The 24,406-nt window shown below is 42.6% G+C and overlaps 1 protein-coding gene across 5 annotated transcripts in view; it reads left to right on the top strand.

Moving 5' to 3' along the window:
• Positions 1–24,406, top strand: part of LOC122553883 (uncharacterized) — a 287,844-nt gene that overhangs the window by 121,401 nt on the left and 142,037 nt on the right. For all 5 annotated transcript variants that reach the window (XM_043698346.2, XM_043698344.2, XM_043698343.2 and 2 more), the window contains one exon: positions 15,809–15,892. In XM_043698346.2, the coding sequence (XP_043554281.1) occupies positions 15,809–15,892 (84 nt within the window). The remainder of the gene's footprint in view (positions 1–15,808; positions 15,893–24,406) is intronic.

Here is a 24,406-nt window from a genome sequence, read left to right as displayed (position 1 = left end):
ACTCTTGCCACCGTCCCTACTATTGGGTCATGGGTTTCTGTCAATCAGCTGTGTTGGCAGGCTACACTTGCCAGACATAAGACTTTTGAAACAAGCTCCCTACTCCAAATTCTGTCAGGGCAGCTGGTATCCAAAGGGACAGTCTTTCAAGGATGCCCTCAAAGCCTGTCATAGCCAAGACCACACAAACTGTAGAAGAAGCATCTGTGAAGGTGTCATTATGAGCATTTCCAGGTGGAGGTCAAGTTCAAACAGCAGAAGGAGCATGAGAAAAAGTAAACATCCCAACTACATGCCCTTTTACATACCATGTACATCAAGGTGTGTGGATCTGCACTGGACAGTTTAGTCACCTGAGGACCTACAACTTCAGAGTGTAAGAAAGTCATCCTCAGTCTTGAGAAACTACCTAAGGAAGAGAGAAGAGTGGAGCATGGGAAACAGGAGACACTCTAGCTGCTCATTGAAGAGGCACTTGGAGCAAATAACTGCAATATGATTGAGTTATAACCATATCTGTGAACACCTGGAATTGAAACCATGAAATCAGCAGTCAATTGGATATGAACATAGGAGGTATAGTTAGTTAGTTTGCAGATGACACCAAAGTTGGAGGTGTAGTGGGCAGTGAAGAAGATTACCTCAGAGTACAATGGGATCTTGATGGAGTTTAATTTAGCAGGTCAGGCAGCAACCGAGGAGCAGGAAAATCGACATTTAGGGCAAAAGCTCTTCACCAGGAATGAGGCTGGGAGCCTTGGGGGTGGAGAGATAAATGGGAGGTCGGTGGGGCTAGGGCAAAGGTAGCTGAGAGTGCAGTAGGTGGGTGGAGATTGCGGTAAAGGTGATAGATCGGAGGGGAGGGTGAAGCAGATAGGTGGCAAGGAAGATGGACAGATGGGATGGGTCGTGAAGATGGTGCTGAGCTGGAAGATTGGAACTGGAGTAAGGTGGGGTGAGGGAAAATGAGGAAACTAGTGAAATCCACACTGATGTCCTGGGGTTGGAGGGTCCCGAGGTGGAAGATGAGACGTTCTTCCTCCAGGCGTCGGGTGGTGAGGGAGTGGCGATGGAGGAGGCCCAGGACCTGCATGTCCTCGGCAATGTGGGAGGGGGTGTTGATTGGTGTGGGTGTCTCAGAGGTGTTCTTTGAAGCGCTCTGCGAATATGTTGCCAGGGTTGGAGGTTTTGAGCTATAGGGAGAGGCTGATGAACTGGCACTGTTTTCCCTGGAGCATCCACAGCTGAGGGATGACCTGACAGAGATTGAGAAAATGATGAGGTGCATGAATAGGGTGAATAGTGAAGGTCTTTTCCCCAGGGCAAGTGAGTCCAAAACTAGAAGGCATAGGTATAAGGTGCAAGGAGAAAGATTTACAAGGGATCTGAGGGGCAACTTTTTCACACACAGTGTGTATGGAATGAGCTGCCAGAAGAGGTGGTGGAGGCTGATACAGTTGCAACATTTAAAAGGCGTGGATGGGTATATGAATAGGAAATGTTTAGCGGGATATAGGCCAAATGCTAGCAAATGGGACAAGGTTAATTTAGGATTTCTGGTTAGTTGGACTTAAGGATCTGTTTCCATGCTGTACATTTCTTTAACTGTGACTGCCTGAAAAAAAATGGATTTGTAAATAGTTCATGATCCCTTTCAAACAAAGCTGTGTGGCAGATATTGGGGCAGGTGGTAGTGGTGTCCTTGCCCCTTCTTAAAGTTGTTCGAACTTGAGACAGGGTATTCATTAAAGTTTTGATCTCCAAAGTAGTAGCTCTGACATTAACTTAGCATTGCAAGCTGATGGACATGATCCACCTGCTGCCTGAACTACTGATAATGTTAGCTGTGCCTTCACAAATATGCTGATCCAGCATGATTCAGAGATGAAGGGTGTAAATATGTAGCAGATACCATTCTGGTCTCTGAGTACCCGTGCTGACCAAACAACAGTGCTACCAAGCCCAATTTCATCTCCACTCATGAAAGTTGATTCTTGTGTTCCCTTAAAAGTTCACGGCATTTTGTCTGCTACAAATCACAGCCCTTTCACTGTTTATGTAGTTGGACTGCTGTAGCCACAGCTATCATAATATGTTCAAAGTGATTGGAATAAAGAATGATGAATTAATCTTAAAATAGTCAATGAACTAATGCTTTGTTTCAATTTTATTCATGCTATTTATAGTTGGAGTTTTGCTCTTCACCTACTGCCAGAATCATTTGCTACATAACTGCCTGACAAACTAACCCAAATATGGATTTTAATTTTGTTCTTGAGCATTTAGAGAAGAGTTATGAAATATACAACTATTGCTTGTTTATACTGGAAGTTATTTGTCAAACTTAGTCAAACAAAGCTTACAGTTCATTTCAAAAGATTCTTAATCTGATATTTAAAAATTTTGAATCATTATCTTTACTCACGCTTAATTGATACAATGACTGAACCTTATCTCTTTCAAATTTATTTCATAACTGCTGAGAAGTTACCTTATTGAGGTTTGTAAACTCATGAGAAGTATGGATAGGGTGAATAGCCAAGATCTTTTTCCCAAGTTCGGTGAATCCAAAACTAGAGTTTAAGGTGAGAGGAGAAAGATTTAAAAAGGACCTGAGGAGTAACTTCTTCATACACTCGGTAGTGTAGTGTATGGAATGAGCTGCTAGAGGAAATGGTGGAGGCTGGTACAATTACAAGGTTTAAAAGGCATTTGGATGAGTACATGAATAGAGGAATATAGGCTAAATGCTGCATGTTGTGACTATATTAATTTGGGGTATGTAGTTGGCATGGGCTTGTTGGACCGAAAGGTCTGTTTCTGTGCTATAAAATTCTATGATTCTATAACAGCTGGAATTATTATCATCCAAAAAATAACATGGCTTAGAAACCTCTTCATAATTTAATTTTTAATCAAATGGAAATAAAATGGAAAAACTCTTAAATTGATTTACCATAATTTACCATTTACCATCTTCTCTGTTCTTACTGAAGCATCTACATCCCGGAATCTGCAACAGCCATTCCTGTCCCTGCTCTACCCATGTCTCTGAAATGGCCACAACACCAAAATCCCAAGTAACAACCTATGCTGCAAGTTCACCCACCTTATTCCGGATGCTCCTGGCATTGAAGGACACACATTTCAAATCAACATCCTTGTGCTGGGCCCTCTTGCAACCTTGTAAATCTATCCCTGACCTCACTACCCTCAACCTCCTGTACACTGGAACTACAATTCAGGTTCCCATCCCTCTGCTGCATTAGTTTAAACACCGCCGAAGAGCATTAGCAAATTTCCCCCCAAGGATATTGGTAACTCACTGGTTCAGGTGAAGACCATCCAATTTGTAGAGGTCCCACCTTCCCCAGCCAGAGCTCAAATTATCCAAGAGCCCAAAATCTACCCTCCTGCAACATCCCTGCAGCCACATGTTCAGCTCACTCTCTTCCTGTTCCTTGCTTCACTAGCACGTGGCACAGGCAACAAACCAGAGATAACAACTCTGTTCTAGCTGTAAGCTTCCATCCTATTTCCTTGAATTTCTTCCTTAGATCCCCACCTTTCATCCTACTAACGTCATTGCTGCCTATGTGGAGCACTATTTGGGGCTGCTCCCCCTCCCTCTCAAGGATCCTAAAAACACGAACAGAGACATCACGAACCTTGGCACCTGGGAGGCACCACACCAATCGTGAATCTCTCTTATTCCCACAAAACTTCCTATCTGTCCCCCTAACTATGGAGTCCCCAACGACTAAAGCTCTGCTCCTCTTCCCCTCTTTGGTTGATGTGGATGAGAAGGTGGAGGAGAGAGCTGAAGAGATAAAATGGGGAATCTATTAAAATATGTTTTCCAAAGACTAGACTGAGCAGTTTTAGTTTACGCCGTACAGGAAAACTGTTGAGGACTGGATGTGCAGCAACGGTATGTGATGTGATTTCGCAACAGTAACAATGTAATACCAGCACCATCACCATCCCTGGATGTGCTGTGTCTCGATGACAGGACAGACAGTTGGTACACTGGTATACGGTTGGGATGCAGTTGCTTACAGAGCCCTCAATATTAACACCAGACACCATGGTGTCTCATGGTCTAACTTCAAACATAGGCAAGGAAACCTGCTTATTACCACATACTGTCTGCCCACTACCAAGCATGGGTTTGCAACATCACTGCTAAGCAAGCTGGTGAAGTTTTCACCAGCCTTCACTTTAAGTAAACCTTCCATTGTGTTGTGTGGTACTACCACTGTGCTAAAAATAGAGAACTCTCTTCCATTTAGACCTGGTGTGCATCTGGTGGTGAGGAAACCAACAAGGGAGGAAAACATACTTGACCTCATATTTACCAACCTGCCTGCCAGGGATGCACCTTTATTGGTAAGAGTGACCACTGCACAGTCCTTGTGGAGATGAGATCCCAGCCTTCATTTTAAGTAAACCTTCCATTGTGTTGTGTGGTACTACAACTGTGCTAAAAATAGAGAACTCTCTTCCATTTAGAAAGGCAACCACAAGTGCTGTGAGCCATTAGCAACAGAATTAGATATAACTTCAATCCATAACCTGATGCCCTGGCATATCTTCCACTCCACCAAGCCAGGGAATCAACCCTGGTTCAATGAAAAGTGAAGGAAGTCATGCCAGCAATGGGATCATGTTTACCTAAAATGAGGTGTTAACCTGGTGAAGATACCAAACAAGATTACTTTTGAGTCAAACAGCATAAGCAGCAAATGATAGAGTGAAAAATTACACAAACAATGGATCAGATCTAAACTCTTCATTCCTGTCACGTCCAGTTGTGAATGTTGGTGGATAATTAAACAACTCACTGGAGGAGGACGTTCCACAAATATCCCCATCCTCAATAATGGAAGAGCCCAGAACATCGGTGCAGAAGATAAGGCTGAAGCCATTTCAACAGTCTACAGCCAGAAGTGCTGAATGGATGATTCCGTAAACAAACAAGTTAAGGATCTGCTGATGACCGACTGGAAAACAATTGATGATTGTTGGAAAAGCCGATCTACTTCACTGATGTCCTTCTGGTCTGACCTACATGTGACTCCAGACCCACAGCAATATGGTTGACACTCAACTGCACTATGAAATGCCTAACAAGCAGTTAGGCTTGTCAATTGCCTTGAAATCTTGACGGAGAAATGAAATTAGGCGGACCATTTGGCACTGACATAGGCACCAGAAGAAACAGCTCCATTGACCCTGCAAAGTTGTTCTTACTGGAGGGTAGTGCCAAAATGGGAAAAGGTGCCTGACATGTTGTATTGACAGAATCATACCTTGCAGACAATGTCCCAGGCAACACCACCACCACCATCCCTGGATATGTCCTGCCCGACCAGCACGACAGATCCAGCAGAGGTGGTGGCACTTAGTGTACAGTTGGGAGGGAGTTGCCTTGCCAATGCTCAACATTGACTGCAGACCCCATGAAATCTCATGGCATCGGTTTGAATATGGGCAAGGAAACTTCTGATTACCATGTACCCTCAGCTGATGTATCAGACCTCCTCCATCTTGAACAATACTTGGATGAAGCAGTGAGGTTAGCAACAGTACAAATGTACTCTTGGTGCGGGATTTCTATGTCCACGACCAAAAGTAGCTCAGCAGTAGCACTACTGATCAAGGTGGTCAAGTCCTAAATTACACAGCTATTAGATTGAGTCTGCAGCCTGTGGAGATGGAACCATCGAGAGGGAAAACTTCATTTGCCCCGTCCTTACCAATCTGCCAGCTGCAGATGCATCTATTCATGACAGTATCGGTAAGGAGAAAGTGAGGACTGCAGATGCTGGAGATGGGTTGCTGGAAAAGCACAGCAGGTCAGGCAGCATCCAAGGAGCAGGAGAATCGACATTTCGGGCATGAGCCCTTCTTCAGGAATGAGGAGAGTGTGCCAAGCAGGCTAAGATAAAAGGTAGGGAGGAGGGACTTGGGGGAGGGGCGTTGGAAATGCGATAGGTGGAAGGAGATGAAGGTGAGGATGTAGGCCGGAGTGGGGGTGGGCATGGAGAGGTCAGGAAGAAGATTGCAGGTTAGGAAGGTGGTGCTAATTTCGAGGGTTGGGACTGAGACAAGGTGGGGGGAGGGGAAATGAGGAAACTGGAGAAATCTGAGTTCATCCCTTGTGGTTGGAGGGTTTCTAAGCGGAAGATGAGGCGCTCTTCCTTCAGCCATCATGTTCTATGGTCTGGCGATGGAGGAGTCCAAGGACCTGCATGTCCTTGGTGGAATGGGAGGGGAAGTTGAAGTGTTGAGCCACGGGGTGGTTGGGTTGATTGTCCAGGTGTCCCAGAGGTGTTCTCTGAAACGTTGCGCAAGTAGGCAGCCTGTCTCCCCAATATAGAGGAGGCCACATCGGGTGCAGCGAATGCAATAGATGATGTGTGTGGAGGTGCAGGTGAATTTGTGGCGGATATGGGAGGATCCCTTGGGGCCTTGGAGGGAAGTAAGGGGGGAAGTGTGGGCGCAAGTTTTTCATTTCTTGCGGTTGCAGGGGAATGTGCCGGGAGTGGAGGTTGGGTTGGTGGGGGGTGTGGACCTGACACACGCATTTATGAAAGGGAAGTAATGTTTGAAAATACTGCCAGAAGTTTTTTGAGGTTGTTACTTGTAGTGTAGATAAAGGAGGACCATTGGACATGCTGTATTCGGATTTCCAAAAGACTTTCAGTAAAGCCCTACAGAAGAAGTTAGTAACAAAGTTGGAGTGAAAGGGATTTTGGAAAAACACTGTGAGGAAAAACGTTTTCACGCAGACAGTGGTAGAATTCTAGAACTTACTGCCTCTAGGAGTGGTGGAAGCAGAAACTCTCATAATATTTAAGAAGTATTTAGATATACATTGGCAATGCCATGGCATACACAAGGCTATGGACCAAGTACTGGAAAATGGGATTAGAATAGTTATGTGATTGTTGTTGACCAGCACGGTTGCAATGGACCAAAGGGCCTTTTTCTATGCTGTAGACCTCTATGGCTGTATGGTTCTGGGTAAAAAGAATCGTCTGTATCACTAATTACTAATTAGGGAAGAAAAAACTGCCATCTTCGTCTTATCTGGTCTAAATGCTTAATTAAATGGTTGCAATCTTGGATTAATACTTTTTGGCAATGGCATGGGAGAAGGTTATCCAAGGGCGTTGGGACATCCTCAAGTTACAAAGGTGCTGTTTTATGATTTTTTTATTTTGCAGCTGAAGAGAATTTTCTCCCACTATTCTTCTCATTGTGTAAGTTACTAATCTTCCATATGATGGCTTATTCATAAAGTGAAATAGTCGGTAAATAATGCAGAAATCTTTGCGTCATGCAGAACTATGTTGGGAGGGGTAGGTCATGTGAACCCTTGAAATGTGGAAATTGAATTAGCAGCAGCGAAAAAAAATCACAAAATTAACCTTATGAGTAAGAAGGGGAGGAAAAATTGGCCCTTGTAGAGTATTATTAAATTTGATTGATGTGTTGAATTCAGTGAGTTGCTTGTGAGTGGCAACTGCTTTTTGGAAAGCCTGAACTGAGTGTTTGGAACCATAGGGGGTGCACGTGATCTTTGTATTGCTCAGCATTTCCTCCTGATGTTAAGTTCATCTGTGAGTAATGCATCCTTTGTATAATTGAGGGAGGGTTGCATTATTGAAAAAGAAAAGAAAGTTGCTAGCATTTAGAGCTTTGATTTAAATACACTGTTAGAGTTAATCTGCGCTTGGATCAGTGATGAATGAGGGTTTTGTTTGAAAATATTTAGTCGTGAACTTAATGATTTTGTTGACATGGTGGCAGTGTGATAATGGGTTCAGGGCTCCTAGATTTGGAATGAAAGACCAGCATGTATTCCTGCTTCAGATTATAACTGAGTCTATATTCTGAAATGTGCTATTGATGTCACATCAAATCCAGACCGTACGTACATGTCCAGTGTTCACTGTGAATAATAGCTATGTTGACAAATGCTGACTGCCCTTGGAATTATGCCCCAATGAATTAAAAGTTCCAGGCATACAAGGCTGGAATTTCATACTGTTGTGAGGATTATGCTGCTGTGCTTTTGGTGTATTTGTCAAATTTGTTAAATCTTTAAAATCTCTAACTTAATCTGGCACAGAGTCCAAAGGAAATACCGTAAAAGCAATCCGGGTGGCATTTGTGGACATAGAAACCGAATTAACATTTCAAGTCTTTGGCCTAAATTGTTACTTTGTTTAAGTGGTTATTGATGGGGTAAATTTCTGCAAGTTTAAACAGGCATTCACAAGCTGCCATGTTATGTGATTGATATGTTAGAGAAACATCAGTTTTGCTCATTGATTGCTGATCAAATTAAGTATCACTTTGTATCTTCTGAAAAGAACAAAAGAAAAGTGCAGCACAGATTTGGTTTTTATCCCACTATTCCCTTCCTATTCGTGTAATCATCCAGATGTCTCTTAAAAGTTGCCAACATGCCAGCTTTTACCACCTCTTTTGGCAGTGCATTCCAGGCACCTATCATCCTCTGCATGAAAAACTTCCCTCGCACCTTTCCCTTAAATTTTCCCCTTCTCACCTTGAACCTGTGCCCCTCGTAAGAGAAACTTTAACCCTGGGCAAAAGCCTTTGGCTATCCACCCTATCTGTGCCTCTCATAATTTTGTAGACCTCTATCAGATCTCCTCTCAGCTGCAGCCTTTCCAGTGAAAACAATCCCAGTCTTTTTAATCTTTCCTCACAGCCAATGCGCTTCGGACCAGGCAGCGTCTTACTGAACCTTCTCTGCACTCTCTCCAAAGCTTCCATATCCTTCTGGGAGTGTGGCAACCAAAACTGCGCACAGTTCTCCAAATGCGGCCTACTAAGGGTTTTATATAGTGCAACGTGATTTGCCAACTCTTGTACTCCATGCCATGGCCAATGAAGACAAGTATGTCATGTGCCTCCTTTAGCACCTTGGCCACCTGTATTACCACATTGGGGGAACTGTAACACTTGTATGTTAATATTCCTAAGGTGACGGTATAATTCACACCTAAATTTGACCCTCCAAAATGCATCACCTTGCCTTAGTCTGAATTAAACTCCAACTGCTATTTCTGTGCCCAAGTCACAAATCTATCCATATCCTATCCATAATCGTCAGCACTATCAGCAACTCCAGTCTTTGTGTTATCTACAAACTTACTAATCAGACCACCCACATTTTCCTCCAGATCATTTGGAAGACCTAAGACTGATCCATGAGGAACATTAGTAGTTACCAGTCTCTATTCTTTAAAACACCTTTCCACTGCTACTTTCTGTCTTCTATGCCCAAGCCAGTTTTGTATCCATCTAGCCAGCCCACTCCAAATCCCATGTGATTTTAGCTTTCGTACCAGTCTGCCATGTGGGATTTTATCAAAATGCCTTACTAAAGTCCATGTCAACTACATCCACAGCCGTTCCCTCTTCAATTATCATGATCGCCTCTTCAGAAAATTCAGTCAGGTTAGTGAGACATGACCTCCCCCATACAGAACCATACTACCTGTCACTGACTAGTTCATTTTCTTCCAAATGTGCATATATCAGTATTTTCTCCAATAGCTTCCCCATAACATATGATGGGTTTACCAGCCAGAATTACCTGGATTATCCCTGCTTTCTTTCTTAAACAAACAAACAACATTGGCTTATCTCCAGTCCTCTGGAACCTTGCCTGTGGTCAAAGACGATGTGAAAGTATCTGCTAGTGCCCCAAGTATTTCTTCCCTTTCCTCTCACAGTAACCTAGGACAGATGCCATCTGGCCCTGAGGCCTTGTTGTCTTAATGCAATTTAGGATCCCCAGAACTTCCTCCTCCGATATATTGACATTCTCTAGAGTACTCTCACACTCGTCCCTGGCCTCAACATCAGGCATGTCCTTCTCTTTGGTGAATATTGATACAAAATACTCATTAAGGATTTCCCCCACTTCCTATTGTTATGAAGGTACAGATGTACTGTACCTTTAAGAGAGACAGGAAGTTAGCAAGCATGGAGTGTGCTGAACAATTTAAAAATGTAACATTTGGTTGAAACAAAGAGCTGGAGTTGCATTGCCATAGAACAAAAATAAATTCAAATTTGGCCAATCAGTTTAAATTATGTCCCAGATACCAAAGTTCAATTGAATTTGAATTTTACTGTTTGGGATGATGTCAAACCAATGAAATGATCCCATGTTTTGGGGTATAAAACTGGACATTTTGAACAATTGGGGGAGAACAGCAAAGAACAGCCAAGCAAGCACCAACATAAGGCCAGCCGGATAACTCTCTGAAAGGTCCATAAGAAAGTTGTGAAGCCAATCTAGAGAAAGTTCAACATCTGAAGATGACAACTGCATTTGAAAGTGATTTGCTGTAAATTTAAGAGGAAATCTATCGGACCAGTATTGTAGAGTGGGAGGTAAAAGATCGGTTTAAATGGAAGGAGTTGCAAATAGCTGTTGTTTTAATGTTATCTGTTGGACTTAAAGAATAAAATTGTTAATTTTTACTTTAAATAGTGACCTCTGGATGGTTCTTTGCCTCTCGAAATTTAACAGATTACAGCGGAGTTGAGCTTCTCTGTATTGGGTTTCACTTAACAGAGGGGCTTACCCCATGTTGTAACACTGTAGCTCCAGACATAACTCCCCTCTTTTGTCTTTGAGTGGGCCTACTCTTTCCCTTGCTATCCTCTTTCTTCTAATATATGCATACAAAACCTTAGGATTTTCCTTGACCCTATTTGCTAAAGACATTTCATGGCCCCTTTTAGCTTTCCTAAATCCATGTTTAAGTTCTTCCTAACTTCTCTATCCTCCACAAGGGCTGTACATATCACTAATCATCTTCAAGCCTTTTAATGTCACAGCTCAGAGAAGTCCAAAAGTGAAAGAGAAGTTACCAAACCTAAAACCAGCATAGATTTGTCCCATAGCTACTGCTACCTCAGATGAACAGTAAGGCCAGCAGAAGGTTTGGAAAAATCTGGTTGTTGCCATTTTCACTTAAAGAAATCTGCTATGTCAAAACAAGTAACATCATAGTAGTTTGTTCCTGAGCTATATACTCTATACAAACCTGCCAGAATCCATAAGTTGTTACAATTACATGGTATACTGTACTTAAACAGTACCTGAACATGGTAGATTAGTTATGAAACAAATTTTTAAAGTGTGTGAAACAAGTGTATTTTTTGATGTTGTCTAATTCTACAATAATTTAATGACGTACAGCACTTTCCAAAGCTGCAACAACTGCAACCTTGAAGGAGAAGGGCACCTGATGCTTGCAATCAGCACCAAGTTCATCTGTAGGCCACGCACCATTCTGACTTGCAAATATATTACTATTTCCTCACTATCACTGGAACTCCCTTTCTAATAACACCCTGGGTGTCCATACACAACAAGGTATGCAGTGGTTCAAGAAGCCAGCTCACTACTGGGCCAATTAGGGATGGGCAACAAACACTGGCCCAGTCAATACAGAGGAACCTCAATTATCCAAATATCATTTATCCGAATTTCGGATTATCCAAAGAAGATCTCAAGGTCCTGATAGAAACATTACATCAAAGAGCTGTTTCAACACTGATCGTGTCTTTTGTTTACTGTAACGAAAAATGAACTCTACTTACTGCAATGCTGCTGAGAACAGTCCTGGCCATTGATGGGAGCCTAGGCATAGCTCCAAATAACTGACCACTCGCCCTCTCTCTCTTTCACCACATTTTCCCTGGAGTTATACGCAGGGGTGTACCCTAAACCCCCTTCCCTAGATAATCTCTCCAACGTTGTCCTGTATAGGGCAAAGGTGTAACCTGTCAAAATGGTGTGTGTACATTATTTTGAGACTCTTTCCCCCCCCCCAACACACACACACACACCAGCAGTCTGGCTGGTCAGGGCCTCACGTGCATTTTAAAGTACAGATTTGAGACGGCCCAGGGAATCCCTTGTGGATTCAACCTGTAAGTCTCTCTTAATTCGTCCTGCAGATCCTTTTTTTTGGTAGCCTGGAATAAAAAACCTCTCACAGATAGTTTAGTTTAATTTTTGTCATCCTCTTTATTTATCAATAGCATCACTGTTACAACATAACACTAATCCCTATAAACTAAACTAACTGGGTTCTAATAACCCAGGAGAGTAGGGCACCAGCTCTTTAAGAGCCCGAGCAGCTACTCTGCTGTACTGTAACAAACAGGCTTCCTTTATACAAAAAGTTTACAAAAACACTGCATGTTCTTAATTATTACAATAATTCGTAAGAAAGAGAAGTTAATTGACAGATCTGTGTGCACTTGAATAATCACTCCTACAGGCCTTGATTATCTGTTAGGTGGGAAAACAAGTCCAGCTGAGTTAGGTGTCTGTAGGCGAGATAAGCTGCTATCATAAAGAGGTACCAGTCTGAGCTAATTGCTCGCATGTTAGATACAATTGTTTTACAAAATGGCTTCTTAGCAAGGAGGGCAAACATTTGACCATAAAATGGTTTCCTGACAGATTGTGTCAGAATCTCTTCAATGTTAGGTTTAGAATAATTTTTAAGATCGGAGCAGACTCCTGCTTTTTATCTTAAGCACTAAATCATTCTGTACCTGAGACTTAAATGTTACCGTAAGGTTGCATTTAAATTGATTCGTTAGTCTGGAATTAAATATGCTTTCTTTTCAGGGTTGTGATTCAAGTTCAAATAAAACATAAGATTGGAGTGGTTAGAGTTGACAGTGAGGTAGTCTGTAAGGTCTGTAGAATTGTCTGCAAGAACAGCAAGTAAGTTAAAGCTTCATCAATATTATCTTTTACAGAGTTTGCACTTCATAACCAGTAATGGCTACTCAAAATCATCATAAAGTCCCGAAAATTCAATTGAGTTCAATCCATAGCAAATAAGCACAAAGAGTTTAATTTTCTACTGGCTTTGGCAGTCCCAGTACTAAAATGGTCTCTCTCTCTTTCTCTTTCTCTCTCTCTCTCTGGTGTCCTTATGAACTCTCAAGTCAGGGACTTGTAACAGAAAAGATGTTTTTCCCTCTGTGTCTGCCGAGCTTGCAAGGGGTAATATAAATCCATTGTAATTGATAGGACCTGACCGTCAATTACAAGGCTTTTGATGATACTGAGTTTTGTTTCAAGGTCAGAATCAAACACTGTCATTAATTTCACACGGGAACAGCCGTGAATGTTATCACTCAGTGTCCTGTTTACACAGATTCACTGATGTTAAGGCAAATGTTCTTAATTGCCTTAGAGCATCCTGCTTTTGTTTGGTGAGAACAGATATCTTTATCTTCTGCATAACTTGGGTTCCCCCCTTTTTTGTGGCCCAACCCTCCCTGCCCGTATATTTTCTAGTGTGCAGCAAATGTGTTCTATAATTCAATATTACATTTTAGTCTAAATGTTTAAGAGCAAGTTTTAAGGCTACAGACTTTCTCGCGCGGTGTGCTACCGCCTAGCCTCCTGAACGGGGAGCAGACTTAGCAAGTGCTCGCTGTGTCAATCCTATTGAACTGCTTGGAGGGTGCGGTGGTGGGGAGGCTTCAGCAATGCCTCAAATCCCTGACACACAAGTGTGTGTCTGCTTAGAAGCAAGCTCTGAGACAGAGAGAGGGAGCAAGGCAGGCAGAGCGAGGGAAAAGGAAACTTCAGGAAACTCCGAGGCCCAGAGAAGAGGCATTGAATCAATTAACCAAATAATCAATTATCCGAATGAAATAGTGTCCACCCATCTCGTTCAGATAATCGAGGTTCCTCTGTAATGCCCATATCCTGTGAAAAGTTTTTCTTAAAAAATAACTAATGCAGTCAAAGTGGAAATGAAAGATTTGTTGAACTGACATAAGACTTTTTTAACTCAGTATGCCACAAGAGAAATGAAGGATGATGATAAACTTGATCTGGGATTAAAATCGGGGGGTTGCTAGTCCAGATGGTATCCCCGTCAAGGGTCCTTAAGGAAATAGAGCAAGTATTATGACAGTTCCTTATCCATATCTTCAATAGTTTATTAGTTAGAAGCAGGCTGACAAACTTCCAATTGTTAGTTTTGCGTGTTGTACATCCCAATTATTTGCCTATTTAAAATGGTAATGAAGCTAAAATATGATTTGACATGCAAAATGCTTTAAGTTATTTTGTTTACTCTGAGGTTCATTCCTGTACTTGGCAATGTCTTATTAAGTTTCAATAAATGTGCAATATTTATCACTTCATACCTTGCAATCGTAAAATATTCTTTTGGTAACTTTCTGTTAACAATTAGAATTTTACTGATGTATGTGGGTTCTGCACTGTTAGTCTTACACAGTTTAGGTTTTGTATACTCCAAACCTAGCCCCAGTTTACCCATTTCATGAAAGTATTATTCCTTTGCACACATTCTTAATTGAAGTGTCGAAAAGCATGGTGCTGGAAAAGCACAGCCAGTCAGGCAGTATCCGAGGAGCAGGAGAATTGACCTTCTGGGCATTAGCCTTCATCAGGAATGAGGCGTGTGGGCCAAGGGGGCTGAGAGATAAATGGGAGGAAGGTGGGGATTGTGTGAAGGTAGCTGGGAATGCGATAGGTAGATGAAGGTGAGGGTGAAAGTGACAGGTCGGAGAGGAGGGTGGAGCGGATAGGTGGGAAGGAAGATAGACAGGTAGGACAGGACAAGGGGGCGGTACCAAGTTGGAAGGTTGGAACTGGGATAAGGTGGGGGGAGGGGAAATGAGGAAACTGGTGAAATCTGCATTGAAACCGTGTGGTTGGAGAGTCCCAAGGCAGAAGATGAGACATTCTTCCTCCAGGCATTAGGTTTGGCGATGGAGGAGGCCCAAGGACATGCCGGTGACTCGATGGTTAGCACTGCTGCCTCACAGTGCCAGGGAATCGAGTTCGATTCCGGCTTTGGACGACTCATTATGTGGAGTTTGTAAATTCTCCCCATGTCTACGTGGGTTTCCTCCGATGCTCCGGTTTCCTCCTACATTCCAAAAAAAAAGTGCAGATCAGGTGAATTGGCTATGCTAAATTGCCCATAGTGTTAGCTGCATTAGTTAGAAGTAAATGTAGGGAAATGATTCTAGTGAGTTACTCTTCAGAGGGTTGGTGTGGACTTGTTGGGCCAAAGGGCCTGTTTCCACACTATAGGAAATCTAATCTAACCAAACACATGGGACCAACATGGATTTTAATTGAAGTGTACTTGATATACTTCATTATCAAGATTATCAATGTGCACAGGACCTGCTTGAAATGCTCCATTTTTGTTGAGCCAACTTCTTAAAAGTTATTCCACTCCAGAATGGATTGATTACCTTTGACATTTAGCAAACTAAAGCTACTTAACTAGTCTAACAGCTTGAAGATCAATTATATTTTATGATGATTTACTCTGATGCTTTGTTTTTTTCAATTTTTCACTATTCCTATTATACATTTTATTCTAAAAGTGGATGTTTCCGAAATATTTGTTTCTGTGCTGTTGAATGTTGACGTCAAACAGGCCATTCACAGTTTATATGTGGGGATTTGGTGTGGTTGGCAGTAAGAGAAGCAATGTTAGCAGTTTAATAACAAAAGCAGAAATTGCTGGAGAAACTCAGCAGGTCTGATAGCATTTGTGGAGAAAAAGCAAAATCAATGTTTTGGGTCCAGTGACCCTGCTTGATTTAACACCTTAACATTGATTTTGGCCATTGAGACTGCTTGCTGAACAAGATACACCATCTGTCTTTTTACTTTACCCATAATAGTAAAATAAAATGTTCCTAACTGGCCTTGTTTTGAAACCAGGAGTGGGAGGAAAGGAGAAAGCAAAACATAGAAAAGATGAATGAAGAAATGGAGAAAATAGCTGAATATGAACGTAGCCAACTGGTAAGAATGCTTATATTTCTTTGTATATTTTTATGTCTTTTCTATTTCTACTGTTATCTTATCCTTTTCTTTCCATGTACTGAAAATGTTGTTTGTGTAAGAAATGTATATCCGCATATAGACATATGCATTTTTTTATATGAAAAAATAGCTGACGTGCACAGCTACAGTTTTAAAATGAATTAAATTTTTAAAATTGTTCTGTCCAAAGCCTTACATTGAATGTATACCCTTCCTCGAGTACCTCTTTATATACGTATTGCTTTATGCAAAATAATCAGAGTTTATGACTTGCATCCACCCATTTGATTTTAGAAATTTGTTTCAAGTTCGCAAGTTTAATCTGTAACCCTTCTCCATTTTCACCCTTTGTCGAGTGAACATTGTGCTACACTAAATGTTCATCTTAAAAATATACAATGGGTGTTTTCATTGTGCCGAGTGTACAAAATCTTTCTTAAAATATTTGACAAATTGAATCCCTCAGTCACCTTTCACAAAGACAGGTTTAAGTAATCAGCGTTCTTTTAGAAACACTTTTTTAAAATTCCAAGCTAAAGGGCAACTTCTGCATTTTTGATCTATCAGATATTATGTAATCACCTGTATTTGAATATACATTCTGAAAATGAGAAGGTAAAATATTCCTAGAAAAAATATCTAGCTTCAAGTTCTCGAAGTCACCTGAGAAAGGGAGCTTCAATTTTAATTTTGTAATGTACTACTTATCCTTAAAAACATTCTGTAGTTTAGGATGTTTCATCATCGTACTTAGCTCCAATGCAGCAAAGCTGCAGCTGATCTCATCTGAGTGCACAAATAGTTGAACAACTGACTAACCAGCTTTATAAACCGTCTGTTCCTTCTTTAGATATAACATCATCTTTTTGTGATGACCTAACACACCCAACTGATTTGGGCAAAACATCCTCTGAATACAGTTGTTGACTTGAAGTTATTCAAGAACCTATTGCTTCATATCTAAATCAATACATGTTAATGTCACAGAAGTCTGTTCTCAATTTTAAATTCTACTCCAATCTTATTTGGAGTACATTTCTGAAATTTCACAGTACTCCTATAAGAAGTCATGCACATGTATCAAGAAGATGCTGGAATGTTCCCAGTTATGATGCCAGAAGAACATTACAGGATCTGCCTTTAGTTAAACACAACCTATTTTCAGCACAGATCTCACTGAAAATACCACATCCAGGAACTATCATCCAGGCCATCGACACAGTTTCACTGTTTCCCTTTTGCACCAGCTACCTTTAGGATAGTTTCAGGTAAAGCGCAGCAGGTCAGGCAGCATCCAAGGAACAGGAGAATCGACGTTTCGGGCATAAACCTGCTGCGCTTTTCCAGCAACACATTTTCATCTCTGATCTCCAGCATCTGCAGTCCTCACTTTCTCCTCGATAGTTTCAGGTACATCACTCTGAATAGTATCATTCTTCACAAATGCACCTTTTACTGTTGGTTTATCTACACTTCCTTGACATAGGAGGTCCTTGTTTTAAGTTACCCCAACAAGCATTGTTTTGTTTCAGAGTTATTTCCTTTTTAGGATCTGTTTCTCCAATTTATGATAATATTTCCAATTTTATGTCATTGTCATTCGTTTCTTCACCGTGCACTCCATAGTGTTGTAAACATTATTTCATTTAATGTTGACCTGACGTCATGACCCATCAGTGCCATTTTTAAAGTGGCCTCTGCTGCTCCCCAAGACACTCTCGCAACAGCCACTTCTCCATTTAAAACTCCATTTTGCTGTATCTATTCTCAATTCCTCTCACCCTTGTTCACTTTCTCCTGACCCATTTCTCACAGCAATGATTTGAGAGAGGAAGTGATGATCAAAACAACCTAGGAGAGGAAGAGGTGAGAGGGAAGCTTCAGGAAAGTAAGTGAAGAACAGATAAGTTTAACAAGCGAGGGCAGAGCAGAGGTTTTAACAAAAGCGGCGAGGAAGGGAGTTTTGCACGGAGTGGAGAGTGGGAGGGTTTGAAAGTAGAGTGGAACGGGAAAGGTTTGAAAGGTGAGCGATGAGTGGAATGGAATGATGGGAGCAGTGAGTGGGTTTGACAGTGGAGCGATGAGTGGGAATGACAAGATAGCAGACAGTGGAAGGGAATAACAGGGGAGTAATGAGTTTGTCAGGGGAGTGGGAATGACAGGGTGGCGGAAAGTGGGAGAGAATGACAAGGGCGGCAGAGAGTGAGAGCGAATAATGGGGTGCAGAAAGTGGACTGGACAGGGATGCAGTGATTGGGCGGAAAAGCAGGTGCCTTGTTTAGTTCTAAGAGCTGCTTGGAATTTAAGATTTTGTACTTAATGCTGATTAAGAATGATTAATGAACCTCAGCTTTTTGATAGCGAAGTACTATCAATACTTTACCCAGGGCCTTTCCATTCTGCATCGCTGTCCTTACAATTCATAAATCTCCCAACTTAAATTCCACTTAGAAGGCCTTATAAGATACTCACCACTTTGTTCCTGCGACTACAGCCCTGATAACATGAAAGGTGATTAATTAAATTAACAGATGGCACAAAGTTGTCATTAGTAAGAATGGGCACGAGATAGCTGCACAGTGAAGTCTGATTATAATCAGTTGCCTGCTTTTGAGGTTTTTCCAGTTTTTTTTCTTGGGATTCCAGTGTGGGAAGAAAACATATTGTATTCAATCCTTCAAGAAAGATGCATGTGACAACACAAAGGGAATTTATTTGCCTGTGAATTTGTTTGGGGGCTCTCATAAGACTGTTGAGGATGAATTTCTTCATTCACAGGGCCATCATTATTCAGGATTCATTACCGCAGAGTCATTGAATCAAGGCTGAATTACACAGATCTTTGATTGACAAGGAAATCAAACATTATAATGGGCAGACTGGAAAGAAAATGGGCCACAGTGAGATGTGCTGTATAACTGGGGCAGGAAGGTTAAGGGTGAAGAGCTCATTGTTTTTCTGACTCCCACCCATTACGTCAGGGGGAGGGAACGTCAAGTTTGGCCCTGAAGTAGAGACCTCTTCATCTGTTACATAGGCAAGTTGTCCAGTAAAGTCTGCAGGGCTGACTATGGACTGGGGGAAAGGACTCTAGTTTAGCCACAAAAGGCCCCACGTGGCAAGGGCTACCCCAGTGGGAGGATCTTTCAACATCCACTCAAAATGGCACCTCCTTCAGTTTGCTGGGGTCTTCATGACTGGCTATGATGAGTCCGCTCCCACCTTTGTTACTTTCTAGGAACTCCAAGTCCTTATCCATATCTTGAATTTTCTGTGCTCCCACTGCTTTCATTGCTGAGACTGTAGAACTTAGAGGCCTGTGGCTGTCATGTCTTGGAGACAGGATCCTTATGCTGAAAACCTTTGGAACGCCCATGGACAGGTAGTTAGTGCCTGCCTGGCATTCAACCCATTAAGCTCTGGGAAATAACCATGGCAGAATTGCCATAGTCTCTCCAGCCAGTGGACAAGGCTCTAGCCATCAGCAGAGTATGATGAAATATTTCATTTCACTTATTTAGAAATTTGAAATATGTTCTTTAACTATATATGCTAACAGTAGATATTCCTTCTATATAGCAAATTAATTTTCCAAAGCTTTAAATTGTTGGAGCAATATGAAGATCTTCAAAGCCTGTATATAGAAGTGGTATTTGATACTTCATCTAATTCCATTGTGTGTTATTAGTAGAAATGGAAAGTTCAATTAAATTACACCAGAAGAAAAATTGGGCAGGCATTTATCTATTCTAAATTTTAAATCTATTAAGAGGATTCATCGAGAATGAGGGTGGGAACCTGATTGTCCTCTTTGTGATGTGTGAACCTTTTATGTACTAAACAGGAAGAGTGATTGGTTGATTGGTTTGTAATATTGGTTGAATACAATGTGCTGGCTGGAATGCTCCTCGCTCTTTCTGCCCTGTGATTATTAATATACATGTGAGTGATTGGAATAGGCAGATAATATCTTAGTTTAATGTTTATTTAAGGATGGCTGCTGACAATACAGCATTTCTTCATCACTACAATGAAAGCTCAATCTAAATATAGTTCTCAAATGGTAGCATTTGTCTGGAATAGATTGCTGCATAACCCTGGAACTAAGTAAATGCTTAGATTTGCACAGTGCCTTTCATTACCTCTGAAAATCCCAGAATACTTAATTTCCAATGATTACTTCCCATTGATGAGCAGTCACTGTTGCAGTAGGAAATATAGGAGCCAATTTGCAAATGTCCCAAAAAGTCCTACCAACAAAAATGTAACAGTACTAGACAATCAGTTTAGATGATGTTGCTTGAGGGCTAGACATTGGCGACGACACTAGGTAGAACACACTTGCTTATCTTAAAAATAACGCCATGTGATATTTATTGGAAGGTGCAATTTTTTTCAATGCCTCATGCAAAGTATGAGAGCGCACTGCAGAATCTGACAGTGCAGCAGTTCCTCAATATTGTACTGCTACATCTCAGCAGTACTGGACTGGAGTTTCTACCTGGATTTTTTAAAATTCGCTCATGGGGCATGGGCATCACTGGCTGGGTCAGCCTTTATTGGTCGTTCCTAATTTCCCTTCAGAAAGTGGTGGTGAGCTGATTTCTTGACCCACAGCAGTCCATGTGCTGCAGATAGGCCCATTAGGAAGGATTTGTATATTCTGCTTTATAGTGTGATTCAGACTCTCAATCTTCTGACTTGGAAGTAAAAGTACTACCACTTATTGAAACAAATTGCTTGTACTGCTGTGTGACTAGCAATTGCATTAAGAAGTCCAGTAGCTGGGCTTGTTCATTTGCTTGCTGGCTTGTGTTTACCACTGTCATTGCTGTGCTGTGAAGTATACCTGGTAGCTTTATAGTAAAATCATAAGTTAATCGAAAGGTTCTGTATCTGCATTGAAGTATGGTCTATAAATCTGTGTGTTCTCCCATTACGGGTAATTGGAATGATGTCACCAACAGCAATAATATTGTTTTTAGTCTGCTGCCAGGAATGTTAGATTGTAACCAGGTTTCGAATGCCCTGCTTTTGCCTCTTTACATGGGGGCTACCCAGTTCCATATTCTTCACATATTAGGAAGTTGTGCACAGAATTATATTTAATTTAAATATTTTGCTCTTGAAAATTAAGGCTGTTAAGTAATCAAAGATTTACAGAAGTGCTGGTATCAGTAGGAGAATGATTTCACTCTTGCGTGATAATCTTTTATCAAATATGTCACCATTGGTGGTGATATGTCTATACCTACACAAGGGCCCATTACACATGGCTAGTTTCATATGCCAGAATTCTGCAAATATTACCATGTCATGTTTTAACATTTAAAATGCAAAAATGAAGTGGTCTTACTAATTAATGAACTAAACAACTATTTTGGTCTAACTAAAGTTAGGCTACATTTTCATTTTTCTTTATACTCATGCTGACAAAAATAATCAAATGTTGACTCATTGTTGAATATTTCAGTCACAAATGTATTAGTATATAAGTAAACCTGAATAAAGCCAAATGAATAGTTTAATTGTTTAACTAATAACCTGCAACTGAATTACTTGTGCCCAAAGACTGACTGTGTTGAATAGTTAGAATACATGATTCTCTATTACCAGAGTTGTTAGGATTTATTGCGTAAGGTGGAAGAACAATTTTATGTGCAAGGATGTAGCTATCGGTTCCTAGCTCATGACAGATAAAGGCAGAATCACGAAAGGAAATTCAGGTTTCTGCTGGTCTTCAGAATAAGCACTATCACAATATAGCACCAACACTTATACCTCACCTGATGTATTAGAAAATTATCATTGTATAGCCTATCCAAAACAAGTAGGACAAACCAGTCAATTACTTTACCATCAGCCTCCTCTCAGTCATCAGCAAAGTGATGAAAGGTATTGTTGACATATTAAATGACACTTGACCAGTGCTCAGTTTGGATATGCATATGGAACAATCTGACAGAGGAAGTGGTAGAGGTGAGTATAATCACTATATTTAAAAGACATTTGAACAGGTACATGGATAGGAAAGGTTTAGAGAGATATGGGGAGAAAGTGAGGACTGCAGATGCTGGAGATCAGAGCTGAAAATGTGTTGCTGGAAAAGCGCAGCAGGTCAGGCAGCATCCAAGGAGCAGGAGAATCGACGTTTCAGGCATGAGCCCTTCTTCAGGAATGAGGAAAGTGTGTCCAGCAGGCTAAGATAAAAGGTAGGGAGGAGGGACTTGGGGGACGGGTGGTTGGAAATGCGATAGGTGGAAGGAGGTCAAGGTGAGGGTGATAGGCCGGAGTGGGGTGGGGGCGGAGAGGTCAGGAAGAAGATTGCAGGTTAGGAAGGTGGTGCTGAGTTCGAGGGATATGACTGAGACAAGGTGGGGGGAGGGGAAATGAAACTGGAGAAATGTGAGTTCATCCCTTGTGGTTGGAGGGTTTCTAGGCGGAAGATGAGGCGTTCTTGCTCCAACCGTCGTGTTGCTATGGTCTGGCGATGGAGGAGTCCACGGACCTGCATGTCCTTGGTGGAGTGGGAGGGGGAGTTGAAGTGTTGAGACACAGAGTGGTTGGGTTGGTTGGTCCGGGTGTCCCAGAGGTGTTCTCTGAAAAGGCGGCCTGTCTCCCCAATATAGAGGAGGCCACATCGGGTGCAGCGGATGCAATAAATGATGTGTGTGGAGGTGCAGGTGAATTTATGGAGGATATGGAAGGATCCCTTGGGGTCTTGGAGGGAAGTAAGTGGGGAGGTGTGGGCGCAAGTTTTTCATTTCTTGCGGTTGCAGGGGAAGGTGCTGGGAGTGGAGGTTGGGTTGGTGGGGGGTGTGGACCTGACGAGGGAGTCACGGAGGGAGTGGTCTTTTCAGAACCCTGATAGGGGAGGGGAGGGAAATATATCCCTGGTGGTGGGGTCCGTTTGGAGGTGGCGTAAATGACGGCGGATGATACGCTGTATATGGAGGTTGGTGGGGTGGTAGGTGAGGACCAGTGGGGTTCTGTCCTGGTGGCGATTGGAAAGGCGGGGCTCAAGGGCGGAGGAGCGGGAAGTGGAGGAGATGTGGTGGAGGGCATCGTCGATCACGTCTGGGGGGAAATTGCGGTCTTTGAAGAAGGAGGTCACCTGGGTTGTACGGTATTGGAACTGGTCCTCCTGGGAGCAGATGCGGCGGAGACGAAGAAATTGGGAATATGGGATGGCGTTTTTACAGGGGGAGGGTGGGAGTAGGTGTAGTCTAGGTAGCTGTGGGAGTAAATGTCCATGTTGATTCGGACGCCCGAGATAGAAATGGAAAGGTCTAGGAAGGGGAGGGAGGAGTCTAAGACGGTCCAGGTGAATTTGAGGTCGGGGTGAAAGGTGTTGGTAAAGTGGATGAACTGTTCAACCTCCTTGTGGGAGCACGAGGCAGCACCGATACAGTCATTGATGTAGCAGAGGAAAAGGTGGGGGTTGGTGCCAGTGTAGCTGCGGAAGATGGACTGTTCCACGTATCCTACGAAGAGGCAGGCATAGCTGGGGCCCATGCGGGTGCCCATGGCTACTCCTTTGGTTTGGAGGAAGTGGGAGGATTGGAAAGAGAAGTTGTTCAGGGTGAGGACCAGTTCAGTCAGTCGAAGGAGGGTGTCGGTGGAAGGGTACTGGTTGGTACGGCGGGAAAGGAAGAAGCGGAGGGCTTTGAGTCCTTTGTGATGGGGGATGGAGGTGTACAGGGACTGGATGTCCATGGTGAAGATAAGGCGTTGAGGACCGGGGAAGTGAAAATCATGGAGGAGGTGGAGGGCGTGGTTGATGTCACGAACGTAGGTGGGGAGTTCTTGGACTAAGGAGGACAGGACCGTGTCGAGGTATGCAGAGATGAGTTCGGTGGGGCAGGAGCAGGCTGAGACAATGGGTCGGCCGGGTCAGTCAGGTTTGTGGATTTTGGGCAGGAGGTAGAAACGGGCAGTGTGGGGTTGTGGGACTATGAGGTTGGAGGTGGTGGATGGGAGATCCCCTGAGGTGATGAGGTTATGGATGGTCTGGGAGATGGAGTCATGGTCAAGGGGGCAGTAGGAGGAGGTGTCCGCGAGCTGGCATTTAGCCTCAGGGGTGTAAAGGTCGGTGCGTCAAACTACTACCGCGCCTCCCTTGTCTGCCGGTTTGATAGTGAGGTTGGGGTTGGAACGGAGAGAATGGAGGGCTTCACGTTTCGAGGGTGAGAGGTTGGAGTGGGTGAGAGGGGTGGAGAAGTTGAGCCGGTTAATGTCGTGGCGGCAGTTGGCTATGTAGAGATCGAGGCCAGGTAAGAGGCCAGCACGGGGTGTCCAGGTGGTCGGGGTGTGTTGAAGGTGGGAGAAGGGGTCATCCGAGAGTGGGCGAGAATCCTTGGTTGAAGAAGTAGGCGCCCAGGCGAAGGCGGCGGAAGAATTGTTCGATGTCTCGCCGCGTGTTGAACTCGTTAATCCGAGAGATATAGGCCAAACCCAGGAAAATGGAACTAGTTCAGGTTAGGAAACCTGGTT

This window comes from Chiloscyllium plagiosum, unplaced genomic scaffold (assembly GCF_037043375.1).
Source record: "Chiloscyllium plagiosum isolate Xiang-an unplaced genomic scaffold, Cpla_swu_hap1 HiC_scaffold_8, whole genome shotgun sequence".
In the NCBI taxonomy this organism is placed as follows: domain Eukaryota; kingdom Metazoa; phylum Chordata; class Chondrichthyes; order Orectolobiformes; family Hemiscylliidae; genus Chiloscyllium; species Chiloscyllium plagiosum.
The sequence above is the reverse complement of the archived record's forward strand: the minus strand, read 5'-3'. Positions and strand labels throughout refer to the sequence as shown.